This window comes from Strix uralensis, chromosome 9, assembly GCF_047716275.1.
Source record: "Strix uralensis isolate ZFMK-TIS-50842 chromosome 9, bStrUra1, whole genome shotgun sequence".
NCBI classification, from domain to species: Eukaryota; Metazoa; Chordata; class Aves; order Strigiformes; family Strigidae; genus Strix; species Strix uralensis.
This window is the reverse complement of record NC_133980.1, coordinates 6867971-6880803: the sequence shown is the minus strand read 5'-3', so window position 1 is coordinate 6880803 and position 12833 is coordinate 6867971. Positions and strand designations below refer to the sequence as shown.

Below are 12833 nucleotides of genomic sequence, written 5' to 3'. Positions count from 1 at the left end.
GCTCTGTAGTGCCCTAGGCTTCCTTTCACATTTGTTTCTATTCTCTTTGAAAGGAAACACTGAAAGAAGTTTTGTTTCCTTCAAATGCAGTAGGACCTCCCTGAACATTTGGAATGAAAATCTGCACAAGCTCTCTTCAGCAGGCAGGAATCTTCCTCCAAGTTAGTTTATCACCTTTTAACTGACTCTTCACATGGCTCCCTCAGATGACATTTCTTTCTCAGGGATTTATGAACTATGATAAACAAAGTAGGTGACAGGTTATTTTTTTGTAAGAGTCTTTTGTGCATGTGTTAAAATCTATCAGAAACTCCTGTTCTGAAGCTGATGCAGAGAGCTACTTTGCATTAAGTAAGGGTGAACAGGAGTCCCACTAGCCCTGCTCAGAAAGGAGTCAGGATGCTGCAAAGCAGGAGGAGCCCAAAATGCCACATTTACTTTGCTCAGAAGTCATAGGAGGAGATCATGAGCTCACTTTCAAGAAAATGCTAATCCTCCCCATCTGACATATGTGTTAGAATTACACAGATCTGAACTGTTTTGGCACACAGATTGAATGCTGCAAAGAGCCAGGCAAATAAACTGCCTGCTGCCTTTTAAATAGGGATTTGGGGATCATTTTGCTACATTGAGGGAAGAAAGAAAAAGCAATTTCCCCATAAAAGGTTTAGTACAATGCAGTTACGTCTTCTAAAGATCTTCCTGATAATCAGGAGAGATGAAGAGACCTTTGTGTTAATTTTGCCCTGTAGTTGTACTGAGAACTCCCACCTAGCACTCAGGTTTCATACCGCCCCGCAGCAACAGCGTGAAAGTGAACTAACTCAAGTCTCTGCACTTGGATTTGAAATCCAATTTTCCATGGCTGCACTGTCAGCAGACCATACCAGTGCTACCTCTGCTGATTTTAAAGCATCTGCAGATAATTATGAAGATGCTTATAATCCACAGTCTGTGTGAGATGAAGGTACCAAAATCCCATTGAAAGTCAACAGATGCATCCTCAATCATGCACATGCCTTTGGAAAACTTCTGTCTGGGTTCAATATTTTGGAAAAAAGTTTGCAAGAAGGAGTCTTAAGAGGTTTGAAAACCAACCAAACCCAGAAGTGACTTCAGATAAAGAATGATGATGACTGGGGGGCTGGAGCACCTCCCCTGTGAGGACAGGCTGAGAGAGTTGGGGTGTTCAGCCTGGAGAAGGCTCCGGGGAGACCTTAGAGCGGCCTTTCAGTACTTAAAGGGGGTACAGGAAAGATAGGGAGGGACTGTTGATCAGGGAGGGTAGGGATAGGGCGAGGGGTAATGGTTTTAAACTGAAAGAAGGTAGATTTAGATTAGATGTAAGGAAGAAATTCTTCCCTGTGAGGGTGGTGAGACACAGGTTGCCCAGAGAAGCTGTGGCTGCCCCCTCCCTGGAAGGGTTCAAGGCCAGGTTGGACGGGGCTTTGGGCAACCTGGGCTAGTGGAAGGTGTCCCTGCCCAGGGCAGGGGGGGTTGGAACTAGATGTTCTTTAAGGTCCCTTCGAACCCAAACCATTCTGTGATGCTATGAAAGCCCAAAACATACATTCATGCACTGTGATGTGAAGCGTGTCATGACCGGGGGGGAAGCAGTGCTGCCTGAGAGGTTGCAATGGCAGCCCTGGGCTGGAGCTCACAGCACAGGTCCGGGTTACTGGCCCACGGGCACCTTTCTGCCGTGCACCAGCTCTACGGGAGAAGGTGCAGAGAAAGATAAACGCAGCCTGGAGTCGGGAAACTCTGGGCCTCTCCGTACTCTTAACCACAGGCTCAATCTCTTAAAAAAAAATCTTAATTCCCCCACTCCTTAGCGGAGATCGCTCAGAAAGGTGGCTCAGAAATGCTCTGCAACGTGACGGCTGAGAAATGACCCCCCACTTCGAGGTGAGGGGGGGGGGGGGCAGGCAGGACCCGCACCCCCTCCCCGCTGCGGCCGGGGGGAGGCAGGGGGGAGGCCGGGGGGAGGCAGGGTGGAGGCCGGGGGGAGGCAGGGTGGAACGGGTCGGGAGGAGGCCGGGTCCCGCCCGCTCCCTCGCCACCGCGGGGCCGGGGCTGGCGGGGAGGCGGGCAGCCGGGGCGGGGAGCGCGGCGGGCGGGCTGCCGGCGGCGGGTTGAGCCCCCAGCCCGGCCCAGCCCAGCCCAGCCCAGCCCGGCCCGGCCCTCTCGTCCCCCGGAGGGAAAAGCCTCCCGAGCGAGGAGCGGAGCGCTGCCCGGCCATGATGCTGCCCGCGGCCGGTCCCAGCCCCGGGCAGACCTGCGGGGCCGTGCTGGTCGCCGCCGTGCTCCTGCAGTCCGTCTGCGTGGCCGTCACCTTCCTCTACTTCACCAACGAGCTCAAACAGGTCGGTGGGGGCAGGCAACCGGGGGGACCCCGCGCTCTCTCCCTTTCTTCCCCTCCTCCCCGCTTTTTTTTTTTTTTTCCTGGCCGAGAAAAACGGAACCCCCCGCCGCCGCTGGCCTTGCGCGGCCGGGCGCAGGTTTGCGCTGCGAGCGGAGCTGCCGGCGGCTGAAAAGCGGTTGTTGAGGCGGACAGAGCCCCCCCCCCCAATCTACCTCCGCAGACAAAGAGCTTCCCTCTGTCTGCGCCTGCTCCTTTGTCCGGGCTTTCCTTGGGCCGTGGGTATGCGGGGGACTGAGTTCAAGGCAAGAACAACTAAAAAGTTTTTGCCTTTTTATTTTTTTTCCCTCCTTAGTTACGCACTTTTGCAGAGAAGGAGCAAATGTGCTTTTCATTAGAGCGCCAGACTTGCTGTCCCATCACATTGCGGTGCCCCATGGTCACTGCAGAGACGTTAGTGGCGCTCGGAGGACTCCAGCAGCCCGTCAGCTGGGTATTCATACAGACAACAGGGAAAAAAAGGCTGAGGTGCCTTTTAAATGCCTCCTCTAGGAAAACACATAGTTTTAAGACAGTGAGTAATCCCGAAGGAACTTCACCCAGACAGCAAACACCACTGAATTCCTCAGAATGACTTGTAAAATACCCATTGTATAGTCTAGATGCTTTGGTCTCCTTGCAGTCCCCCTTCAAGCCTGCTAGCTGCTGCTTAACTCTTTCCTCTTCCTGCAAAAGAGCCAAGAAAGTTGCATTTAGCTGATAGTCTCATGAGCCTTTATGTGTGTGGCCCTGCTTTTCATCGACCCCTAGTACTCAGGGTTTCCCTGAGAGTCTTGCCCAAAATTTACTATCCTGCTGTAAGTTGTACCAGTATGTTGCTCTCCCTGGCAGAAAGGCAAACTGCAGGTAAGTAAGTGTACTATAGTTCTACAACTTCAGAAAGAATTGCATAAATGTAAAATACTATGTTACCTGTGCATTTATTCCACATCAGATTTAATAAGTGGAGTCTTCTGAGATGTCGAAGTCCTCTGTGAAGCAAATGGTAAAGGGTATACAGTATTCTACAATATGAGCCAGTGCTCATGCTTTGGGAATGTATAAAATGGATTTTCCTGCTAAGTTTATAGTTTATATGGGCTGTCCCATATTTGGGGGGCTGGAGAAGTCACAGAAATCTGTTGAAATTTTATGAAATCAGCTTACATAATACTGCTAATGAAGAAAAATATATAAATGCATTCACATCTCTTCATGCATATGGTTCAGAGTCCTTTGCTAACAAGCTAGCCAATCTAAATAATTAGTAACCACACTTATCTTTCCCTTCCTTGTACAAATATTTACACCTGGGACACAACCACATGTAGTGCCACTCGCCCAAAATACAGCTCACTCTGAAGAATAACAAGCCTGCATTTGGTGTGAAAAGCTAAATCTGCCGACGCTGAAGTTCTGCTGGGCTATAAAGAAAGGTTGCTGGCTCTATAGGGGGTACCTTAAGCACATATTCTTGCCTGTGCCATCTGGTGCGCAATAAACAAGGAAAAACTTATCTAGAAACATAGTCTGCTACCCCACATCCACATGGTGCATGTGGAATAGATCTCAAAAGATAAACTGGCATTTTTGTCTGCCCATTTTTCTTCCCTTTGTCATTCACAGTATCTGCATTTCTACACCTTCACCAAACTACTTGAATGCACAGACTGAAGATATATTTATCTTTACAAAAAGAATAATTTATAACTAGCAGGTTTATCTCTACAGCCGTGGTAATCTGAGTAGGACTATGAATATGACCATTTGTTTAACAGTTTTGCTATGGGAGGAAGTGCTGAGACATGAGCACAATAAAGTTCATTATGCTTCAGGATACGGGGCTGCAAAGAAAATATCCTCAGACTTCCTTCTGTTTTGAAAACAGTCCACACACTACTCCTAGAACAGGAGAGAAGTTTTACAAGATAGTGTTCCTGCAGGATTTCTGTCCTCAAAGACTTCAGTGCTACAGATAAACCTCATTTGAGTAAGTCTTACAACACCCTGATGCCTTTTTCTGCTCATAAAGCAGAAATACCAAACCTTCGCTATCATACAGTGCTGATACAAGGTTGCATTCCCGGAGGATTTCAAAATGCATGCAAAATACTGCTCCAGTGCCAGGATAGCAAGGCTGTTTGGGGGAAGAGTGTGCAGGGAAGGAGAAGGCAGAAGCACAGGACTGCTTCCAGATTGGAGGGCAAAGCTCAGAGGTGAGCTGTAGCAGATCTGGTAAGAGCATAAACAATAACATCTCAACTGCTCGTATATTTTTAAAAAAAAAAAAAAAAAAAACACTCAAACTACTTTGTTATAGAACTTAGCATAGTTAAATCTGTCAGAGCCCTTACTTTTAAGTGCAGTTTTACCTTAATAAGCACAAAATTTTAATCACTTTAACTGAGTTCTTGAAACAAGAAACCTGATTTAAGAATATCACTGTACACCTCAGCAAAGACACAGAAACCTTCACAAACACTTGTAGTGGTGACTCCACTCTGATGCCTACAAAATACAAAATCATTTCAAGTAATAGGTGAAGCTCGATAGAGTCTGCTGCTGCAAACTGAAGGTTGCTGTTTCAGCACAGTAGGACTGGCAGGGTAGCATGGGGTGATTTCTAATCCTCCTGGGGTGGGAAGACTCTTCCTAAACGCCTTTGTTTCCTGACAGGCAGGAAAATCATGGAGTGTGAGGGAGGAGGTGCTCACATTTGTTGCTTTCAATACCCCAGTCTCAAGGACAGCTGAAACTGGTATTTGTAGAGTAAATGTATCCGTTTAGCAAACCAAACCAAACTTCTTTAGCATAAGAAGAGTGAAATTTAAATGTTACAACCAGAAGTCCATCTGAAAGCTTCGCATGTTTAATGCTGATTGCTGTTTCCTCCAAGTTCCTGTAGTACTTCTCTGGCACAACAAGCCTTCCCAGCCTTTATAGCTGATGCAGCAGCAGCCGAGCTCAAAGCAAACAGGAGCTGAGCTCTGCTGGCGTGTGCTGGAGGCAGCAGGTTGGGTGCTCGTACATAAACCAACAGCGCCAGCTGGAGTTGTGCGTGTGTGGAGCCTCGCCCGGGATGCTGCGGGCTCGGGAAGAGCTTCCAGCCAGGATGGAAACTCCCACCCAGGTTCCCTTGGAGCGAACAGGAGTTTTGCCACTCCCTTCAAACTAATTTCTCTTTATCAGAAGAAAACACGCTTTCTCTATGACTAGAGGGTATAGACATAGGCCCATGCCACAGGCATTCAGCGTTATAATTTTATTTGGACCCAAATGTCATTTCTGTTGTCTGGACTTTGTTCTGGACTATTAGGTCACATACAGTTGCAGAGAGACCCCAAACTAGATATGGGCAGGATTTGGCATGGAAATATATTGGCAAAAGCCTGGATTGTTAGTGGCATTGGATGAAAAGACAGAACAGAAAATACTTTTAAAGTCTGGTATTTGATTTCATCCTTAATGATTTGTGAAGAAAAATCCCGTGTGCAAAAGAAATGTTTTTAATGCAGAACTAGAGAAACTAAAGAATTCACAACGTAAGCAATTTGGGTATTGAATTTTCAGAAAGCTTATTTAGTTGAGTGCTGGATACCAAATTTATGTCCATGGAAATACTGTAAGTATATTTTTTACATATTAAGTATGCCATCATAGTCAAATATGTAAAATTGAGTGCTTGTGCTGTCTATATAGTCACACAGACTTGCGCTGTCTATATGGTCATAACATGCACCATACTATCAAATGCTTTAAAGAAGAGAAAGCATGTTCCAAAACATAGTGAATTTAGGACATACCACAGCTGAACATCTGCGAGCACATCACAGGTGAAAAATCCTGGCTTTCCCTTCTGCTGCAGCTCCGGGACACGTACTCCAAGAGCGGCATTGCTTGTCTCACCGGGGAGGAAATAGGAAACTTCATCCAAAACTCGGATCTAATTGAAAGCGAAGACAGAGCAGCTGATCCCTGCTGGCAAGTAAAGTGGCACCTGGGAAAGTTAATTAAAAAGGTATTTGGGAACTGACACGCTGAAACAGTGTACTTGGTGATAGTACAATTCGAACAATCCTGGCAGTGGAATAAAGGGGGGGGCTCTCGGATTGTTTTATTGCACAGCAATAGTCAAGCCACAGCTTCAGCTGCAGAGTGCTTCCACTGAAGCCAAAAAACCCCATGACAGTGGTTTCACTACATTCGGGAAATAACAAAGCAAAGACAATCATTTTTTACTAAGCGAATTTCAGTGATAGGTTGGCTTGTCTGAAATACTTCAGGGTAGAAGTGTTTGACTCGAGCTTGCTTTCTACCTGACCGAACGGATCTTAGTGCTAGCAGAGGTGTCACTCCCTCTTTGGAAATACAGGGAGGCTGACATGAGAAAATGAGGTGAAATGTAACACAGTGAGAGGTAGAAAGGTGCCCGAAGAATGGTCTAGTCATGAGCCGTGTAATGTATTAGGGGAGGAAAGAGCGAGCGAGCACACAGCATCGGGCACGGCACTTGCCCCACTCAGCATTCAGAGAACACCATCTTCTGCATGACTTACACACAATACATATAATTTTGGCTACAGAGGAGAAAATAAGCCTGGCTGAAAAATCAGAAAGGCTAAAATCTTCTGGAATGATTTTCAAAATCCCGTCTCCAGCACATAAAAAAGCTCATCCTTAAAAATTCACTTCTGGCTGACACTTGACTGGCAAATCTTGCAGTCCAAAATAGATCCTCTATTTGTATTCAGAGATCTCGGTTCCTTTGGTGGAAGTTCTGCCAGTAAAGTTCCTGAAATTCTGCATAAAGAAAACATTGTTTTGTTTGGTGGACATTTACACATCTAATATACTTACTAGCTCCCTGAGTGCTTAAAGAAAGATAGCCTGGGTGCCAGAAATAATAAATGATAATTATAATTATGATGATAATGATGATAACATAGATGGATGGATAAATAGATAAAGAGAAATGTGGCAGGGCAGAACCCATCAGTAAGTAGCAATACAGGGCCCATGTAGTCACCCAGGTAAATCATCTCAAACCATCAGCATGCTTGCTGTAGCTACACCACTGTCAGTAACCAAACTAGTTCATTTCAGCAGCGAGCAGTTATAAAGAAGGTGAATGCACAAAGTAAAATATGCTGGCTTAAGAGCTTAGATAGATAGGTAGAGGTATAAAAACAAAATGAAATTTAATTTAATTTCTCAGAGCTAAGATCCCAAAGAAGTGCACACTGCCAAGTATTCTGCAAATGGAAGCTGATGGTTGTACACTGTATCTCTTCTTGTTTGAGAAGAGCATGAGGGTCAAATTTTCCAGTAGACTTAGAGTTCAGATGACTGAGCTCTCGAAAATGTTTTCCCACGTATTTTGTTACATAAAAGATGTAAATGTAGAAATAGTTTATTACAAGAAATTAATAGTTTTTTTTTTTTTTTATTTTCTTGTTGATCAAATACAGAATACCCTTTATTCATGAGTTTGAGAACAGAGTGCCTTTTTCCTGAGCCTATCGGTTTCTGCTGACAAACTAATTTGTTTTCTATGTGTTTGTTGGCAGATGATTTCAAGAAGCTATGAGGAAAACATATCTGCAGTCAACGGTATTATAATAATTTTATTATCTGTGGCAAATAGGAGCTGCTAGTGACCTGATGTGTAGTGACTCAATTTTTTAAAAGTGCAAAAACCACCAACTAAGATCTTGTACTGGCAGCAAGTCATCAAAAAATTGTTACCGGTTACTAGAAGGCAAATTGTCAGGAGCCACAAATACGGTCAAGTGGTTAGAGCAAGGTAACCAAGGTGGGTGCAGAGGACTCAGCTTCTGGAGCTCAGTACCACAGCGTTATGGGGACATTTAAACAGTCTGCTCTGCTGGGAACAAGCAGCACTGAAGTGCTGTACACATAAGTTAAGGAATAGCTCTGCTGAAGCTCATACAGCTCTGAACATGTTGAGCAGAAGCATTACAACCTCCAGGTGGAAATGCGGAGTAAAGATTATGAATGCTTAACCATGAAAGATACTGATTATGAGTGCAAAAATTTAGTACTATAGGCTATTTTAAGTTGTAACTTTGGGGTGGGGGAAGGAGAGAAAGAACAAAGAGGCATATAAAGACATTTCAAGGAGAGCAAGAGTGAAAGAGAAATTTGAGCCTTTTTAGCCAATATTCAACCATTCAGTCAATGATTTAGTCAATTAAAAAAAATTACATACCTGTTCCTTAAAATCAGGTCAAATGGGACAGACGTGTTTTCTAACATCCTTGCTTCTAACATGAGGTCCCATTTGTGGTCTTTCCTCAGCCGAAAGAGCCCTGACGCTGTCGCGCACCGATGAGCAGCAACCACGCAGTCCCCTCAACAGGATCGCGGCGCATCTGACAGGCAACAGCAATAGGAAGAATTCCCTGTCCCCACGCAGTAAGGAAAAACCTTTAAAAACAGTTAAAGATCACAGAAATTACTCTCTCATTGCTAGCTTCATGCTTACATACACTTTTTAATACTTGCATGGAGTCAATAGTAAGAAACAAAGCATAAAAAAGTCTCCTTGTTCCAGACAACATGTTTTTCAGTTAATTTTCGCAGATACCTCTGGATACCTCCCTGACTTTTCTTCTGGAACCTTCATTATGGGAAAAAAAAATATCCTTCTTCCTAGTGTTAAGTTTTCCTCTATTCTTTCCTTTAATTTCCTTCCGTTAGTTGTGTGAGTCCCAGCTGCTATGGTGACAGACCTATTAGAAATGCAAGACAAGAAAGACTTGACATTCAGGCCATATTAATGAAAAGCTTGGTAGAGTTTCTACCGCTTTGGAAGGTATCAGACACAAATGGATATTTTAACTTTGTTACTAAGTCACAACATGATTATTTTTCTCTTATTGGTGAGCACAAAAACTAAAATAAAGGTAGTTCATGTGAATTCCCACATAGAGCTAAATTAGCTCTGGACCTTCAAATTGTTTTGAGAATGGACCTAATGAACCACTAGGAAGAGCAGATTTCCTTACTTTATTTCTAAAAACCAGACTCCCCAGCTAGCAGATACCTGGCTTCACTACCTGGCTTTTAATTTAAGATTTTTCTCTCTTTTTTCTCAAGTAGATCCCTCAGCCAGAAGAGGGAGCGGACAAAAAATAAACAACTGGGAATCATCAAGAAAAGGCCACTCTTTCCTTTACAACGTGGAGCTGAGAAATGGCGAGTTAGTAATACCCCAAACGGGCTTTTATTACATCTACTCACAAACTTATTTTCGTTTCCGTGAAAATGAGAACGAGGATTCAGATTTGTTGGCACAAATCAGGAACCCCAAACAACTTGTCCAATATGTTTACAAACTGACTAATTACCCAGAGCCCATTTTGCTTATGAAAAGTGCAAGAACAAGCTGCTGGTCCAAAAAGGCAGAATATGGACTTTACTCCATCTACCAAGGTGGTGTGTTTCAGCTGAAAAGAGAGGACAGGATTTTTGTCTCTGTCAGTAATGGTGACATAGTTGACATGGACAAAGAAGCAAGTTTTTTTGGAGCCTTTATGATTGGTTAAAAGGTCAAAAGTTTGCTCCAAAGGAGCCAGTTTTCATAGCCAGGACCAGCTTAAAATTCTATAAAGCAGGGGATAATAAGCAAACACTGTAGCAATACCGACACTACCAGACTCCCCTTTCTCAGCTCACCCAGCGTGAGGTCCAACCGTGCCGAATACTCTCCCGGCAGCCGGGAAGGAGCAGCAGCTGGCGATGCTTTGTGCAGGCATGGCACCACAGCTCACCGCCCAGCCAGGCTGGGGACGTGTGAGGATTTCACACGCCACAGACGATACCTTTGGCCAGAACCCCAGGCAGGTAAGCGCTTGCCACCACCTCTGCAGAGATGCTCTACACCGGCTCAGCCATGGCAGGTGTGGTGGATGATGCTCTGGGTCCGGTTACTCGAGGCTGAGACTGGACATCAAATTTTATTTGTGGTCTCCTTTGGGACCCCACCTTGAATATCTCAGCTCCTGTAAGGAGCCTTTGCAAGTACTGCTTCCCGGATGCCTGTGGAATTACTCTGGAAGTTTTTGTTGAACATGAGTTTTACAAAAGTTGAAATGCCATCAGAAACAAACTGCACGTCTTCATCTCATCTAACAAAGCACTTAAGCACCTAATTAATTTTAAGCACACCAACAGTCTGACTAAATCAGGGTATTTACATGCTTGAAATTAAATATGTGCTTAAGCATTTTTCAGGCTCATGGCTTGAGTAAACACATTAGTCTGTCTTAATCAGGATATTGTACATAAAAACAGCTGCTGAAATGGCACAGAAGAGATTTTGAAATCAATCAGTATTTTGATCAGCACATTATGATAGTGCCTATTTACTTAATTGCTGTGCTGCAAAGATTTCACCAGGCTTCCAATAGTTTCAGTAATGTAGTTGCCATTACACTTGTTGACAGCAAGTACTTGATCCAGAAAAGAGGTGTTTTTCTGTAAATACGCAATTCTATTAGACATTTGCCACAAATTAAGCATGACATGGTTCTTCCATGTTTATTTGTACTGGCCTGTATTTGGTAGGATGTAATGCAGAATAATACACCCCAATGACTCATATTTTAAGGAAAACAACTATCCATACTTAAACAAGAGCTGCATATTTAGGTAAAGCTGTTTTGATTTTATTTTATTTTTAGGAATGAGTGGAAAGTTTTCATAATTTTTTTAAACCATAATTTTTTAAAAAACTGGCCGCTATATTTTTTAACTCTATGAGTAGAATTATTTTATAGTAAAAAAAAAAAAAAAGAAAAAAAAAGATTTGCAAATATAAGTTGTGTAGACTAGATCCACAGCAAAAGTCAGGTAGCATAAATCAGCACATCTGCAGCATTGTCAGTGGAGCGACCGTGATTTGCACCATGAATGCTTTTTGCCCAGGTTTGGAGAAAACAGTGGGGGAAAGAGGGTGAAATTGAAAAAAAAAAAATAAAATGGAGGGAAAGGAAGGCAGTTGTTCTGCAAATATTACTTTACATCAGCAAAATGATGCCAGGAGAAAGGCTGGTTGTCTAGTTTTAATACACTAAGGTTGCCGTGGGAACCCTCACATTCACCTCCACATTCTGGTAATTAAATCACTCTACAGCCCTTGCATATGGGCCCCATGACTAAACATGCATCGTTCATCTTACTACTTTGTCAACAAGAGGAAATGAATAGACACAAGCCCCAGCATTTATTTTGTCGTTCAGAAAAGCAGGTATGTTACTTCACTTAAATACTTGTGTTTGAGCAGCAAGAATTTCAGGAATACCCTCCTTTTGACAGGTTAGGGCAAAGAAACACTGCCATAAGCCTAAAATGATGACTTTCAGCTTCTGCATACTGTTTTAACGTAGCATCACACATAGTCTTTTCAGTGGTAATCAAATATGTGAAATTCTTCATCATTTACTGGAACACTTTGGTTTGCCTCATTCTCCAATCATCTTGTTTCAACAGAGAACAGAAAACATTTCTACAGTTTTCTTTCTGATTTCACTAATTCAGAATTTTTCTGCCTGCCAGAAAAGGCTAGGGAGAACAAAGCCATGTCTACATATCTGGATGTCTGCTATACTGCAGAAATGACTTTTGTAGGTTCGCCTTGCAAATGGACCAGGTTTTTCATTCTCAGCATGTTATCAGGTTTGAGGATTTTTTTAGCAATTTATTATATTAAAAAGTTGTTGGGTTGTTTTTGTTTTTGTTTTTTTTTTTTTTTAGAAATGTGATTTTAGGAGCTTGTTTGAAAGCAAATTTGTTTGAACTGTGAAAAAGTATTTTGGATTTACTGGTGGCAGCTTAGAGTCAGAAACCCTCTCTATGGCTAAGAACTGATTTGTGTAACGTAGGAGCCGTGGCTGCTAGAAAGGACTGGAAGGAAACTGTGAGGAACTCCACAAACTTGCAGCTGATGCTAAGACAAACTATTACACACAGATATTTTGCTCCACGTTCTCTCCTCAACTCTCAATATGCCCACTCAACACTATACCCAGGGTTGCCTGGGGAATGCTCCCTGGCATTACCTTCCTTTTTTATCTACATGTACATAGTCTCGGTCTCTGCATGCAGAGCATAGTGCAACCAGGATCACGCCAAATAATCATATTTTATTTCTGAATAATCCAAAGGCATGCTTGCCAGATATTATCTTGGGGGGAGATTATCAAGCAATATCAGACAGGACACATTTGAAGATGAATGGAAAGATATAGCAGCTTCTGTTTGTATATTTGCACCCTGAATCATACCTTTCATTTCACTGTGTGTTGAATGGCAAATGTAGCAAATTTTTATTTGTGGATGTAGGTTGAGGTAACATGGAAGTATTGTAATTTTTCTACATGCGTTTTATATAAAAAATTTTTAGTAAATA

At 43.2% G+C, this 12833-nt stretch overlaps 1 protein-coding gene across 2 annotated transcripts; it reads left to right on the top strand.

The window, feature by feature from the left end:
- Window positions 1-2130: 2130 nt before the first annotated feature.
- TNFSF10 (TNF superfamily member 10) lies at window positions 2131-12833 on the top strand. Of its 2 annotated transcripts, none has more exons than XM_074878515.1 (5): window positions 2131-2366; window positions 6267-6419; window positions 7969-8011; window positions 8720-8836; window positions 9524-12833. In XM_074878515.1, exons 1-5 carry the CDS (start codon window positions 2241-2243, stop codon window positions 9967-9969), a joined length of 885 nt encoding a protein of 294 aa, XP_074734616.1. In that variant the 5' UTR covers window positions 2131-2240; the 3' UTR covers window positions 9970-12833. The 2 variants fall into 2 exon arrangements, with proteins under 2 accessions (XP_074734616.1, XP_074734615.1); XM_074878514.1 differs by having other exon boundaries at window positions 9521-12833.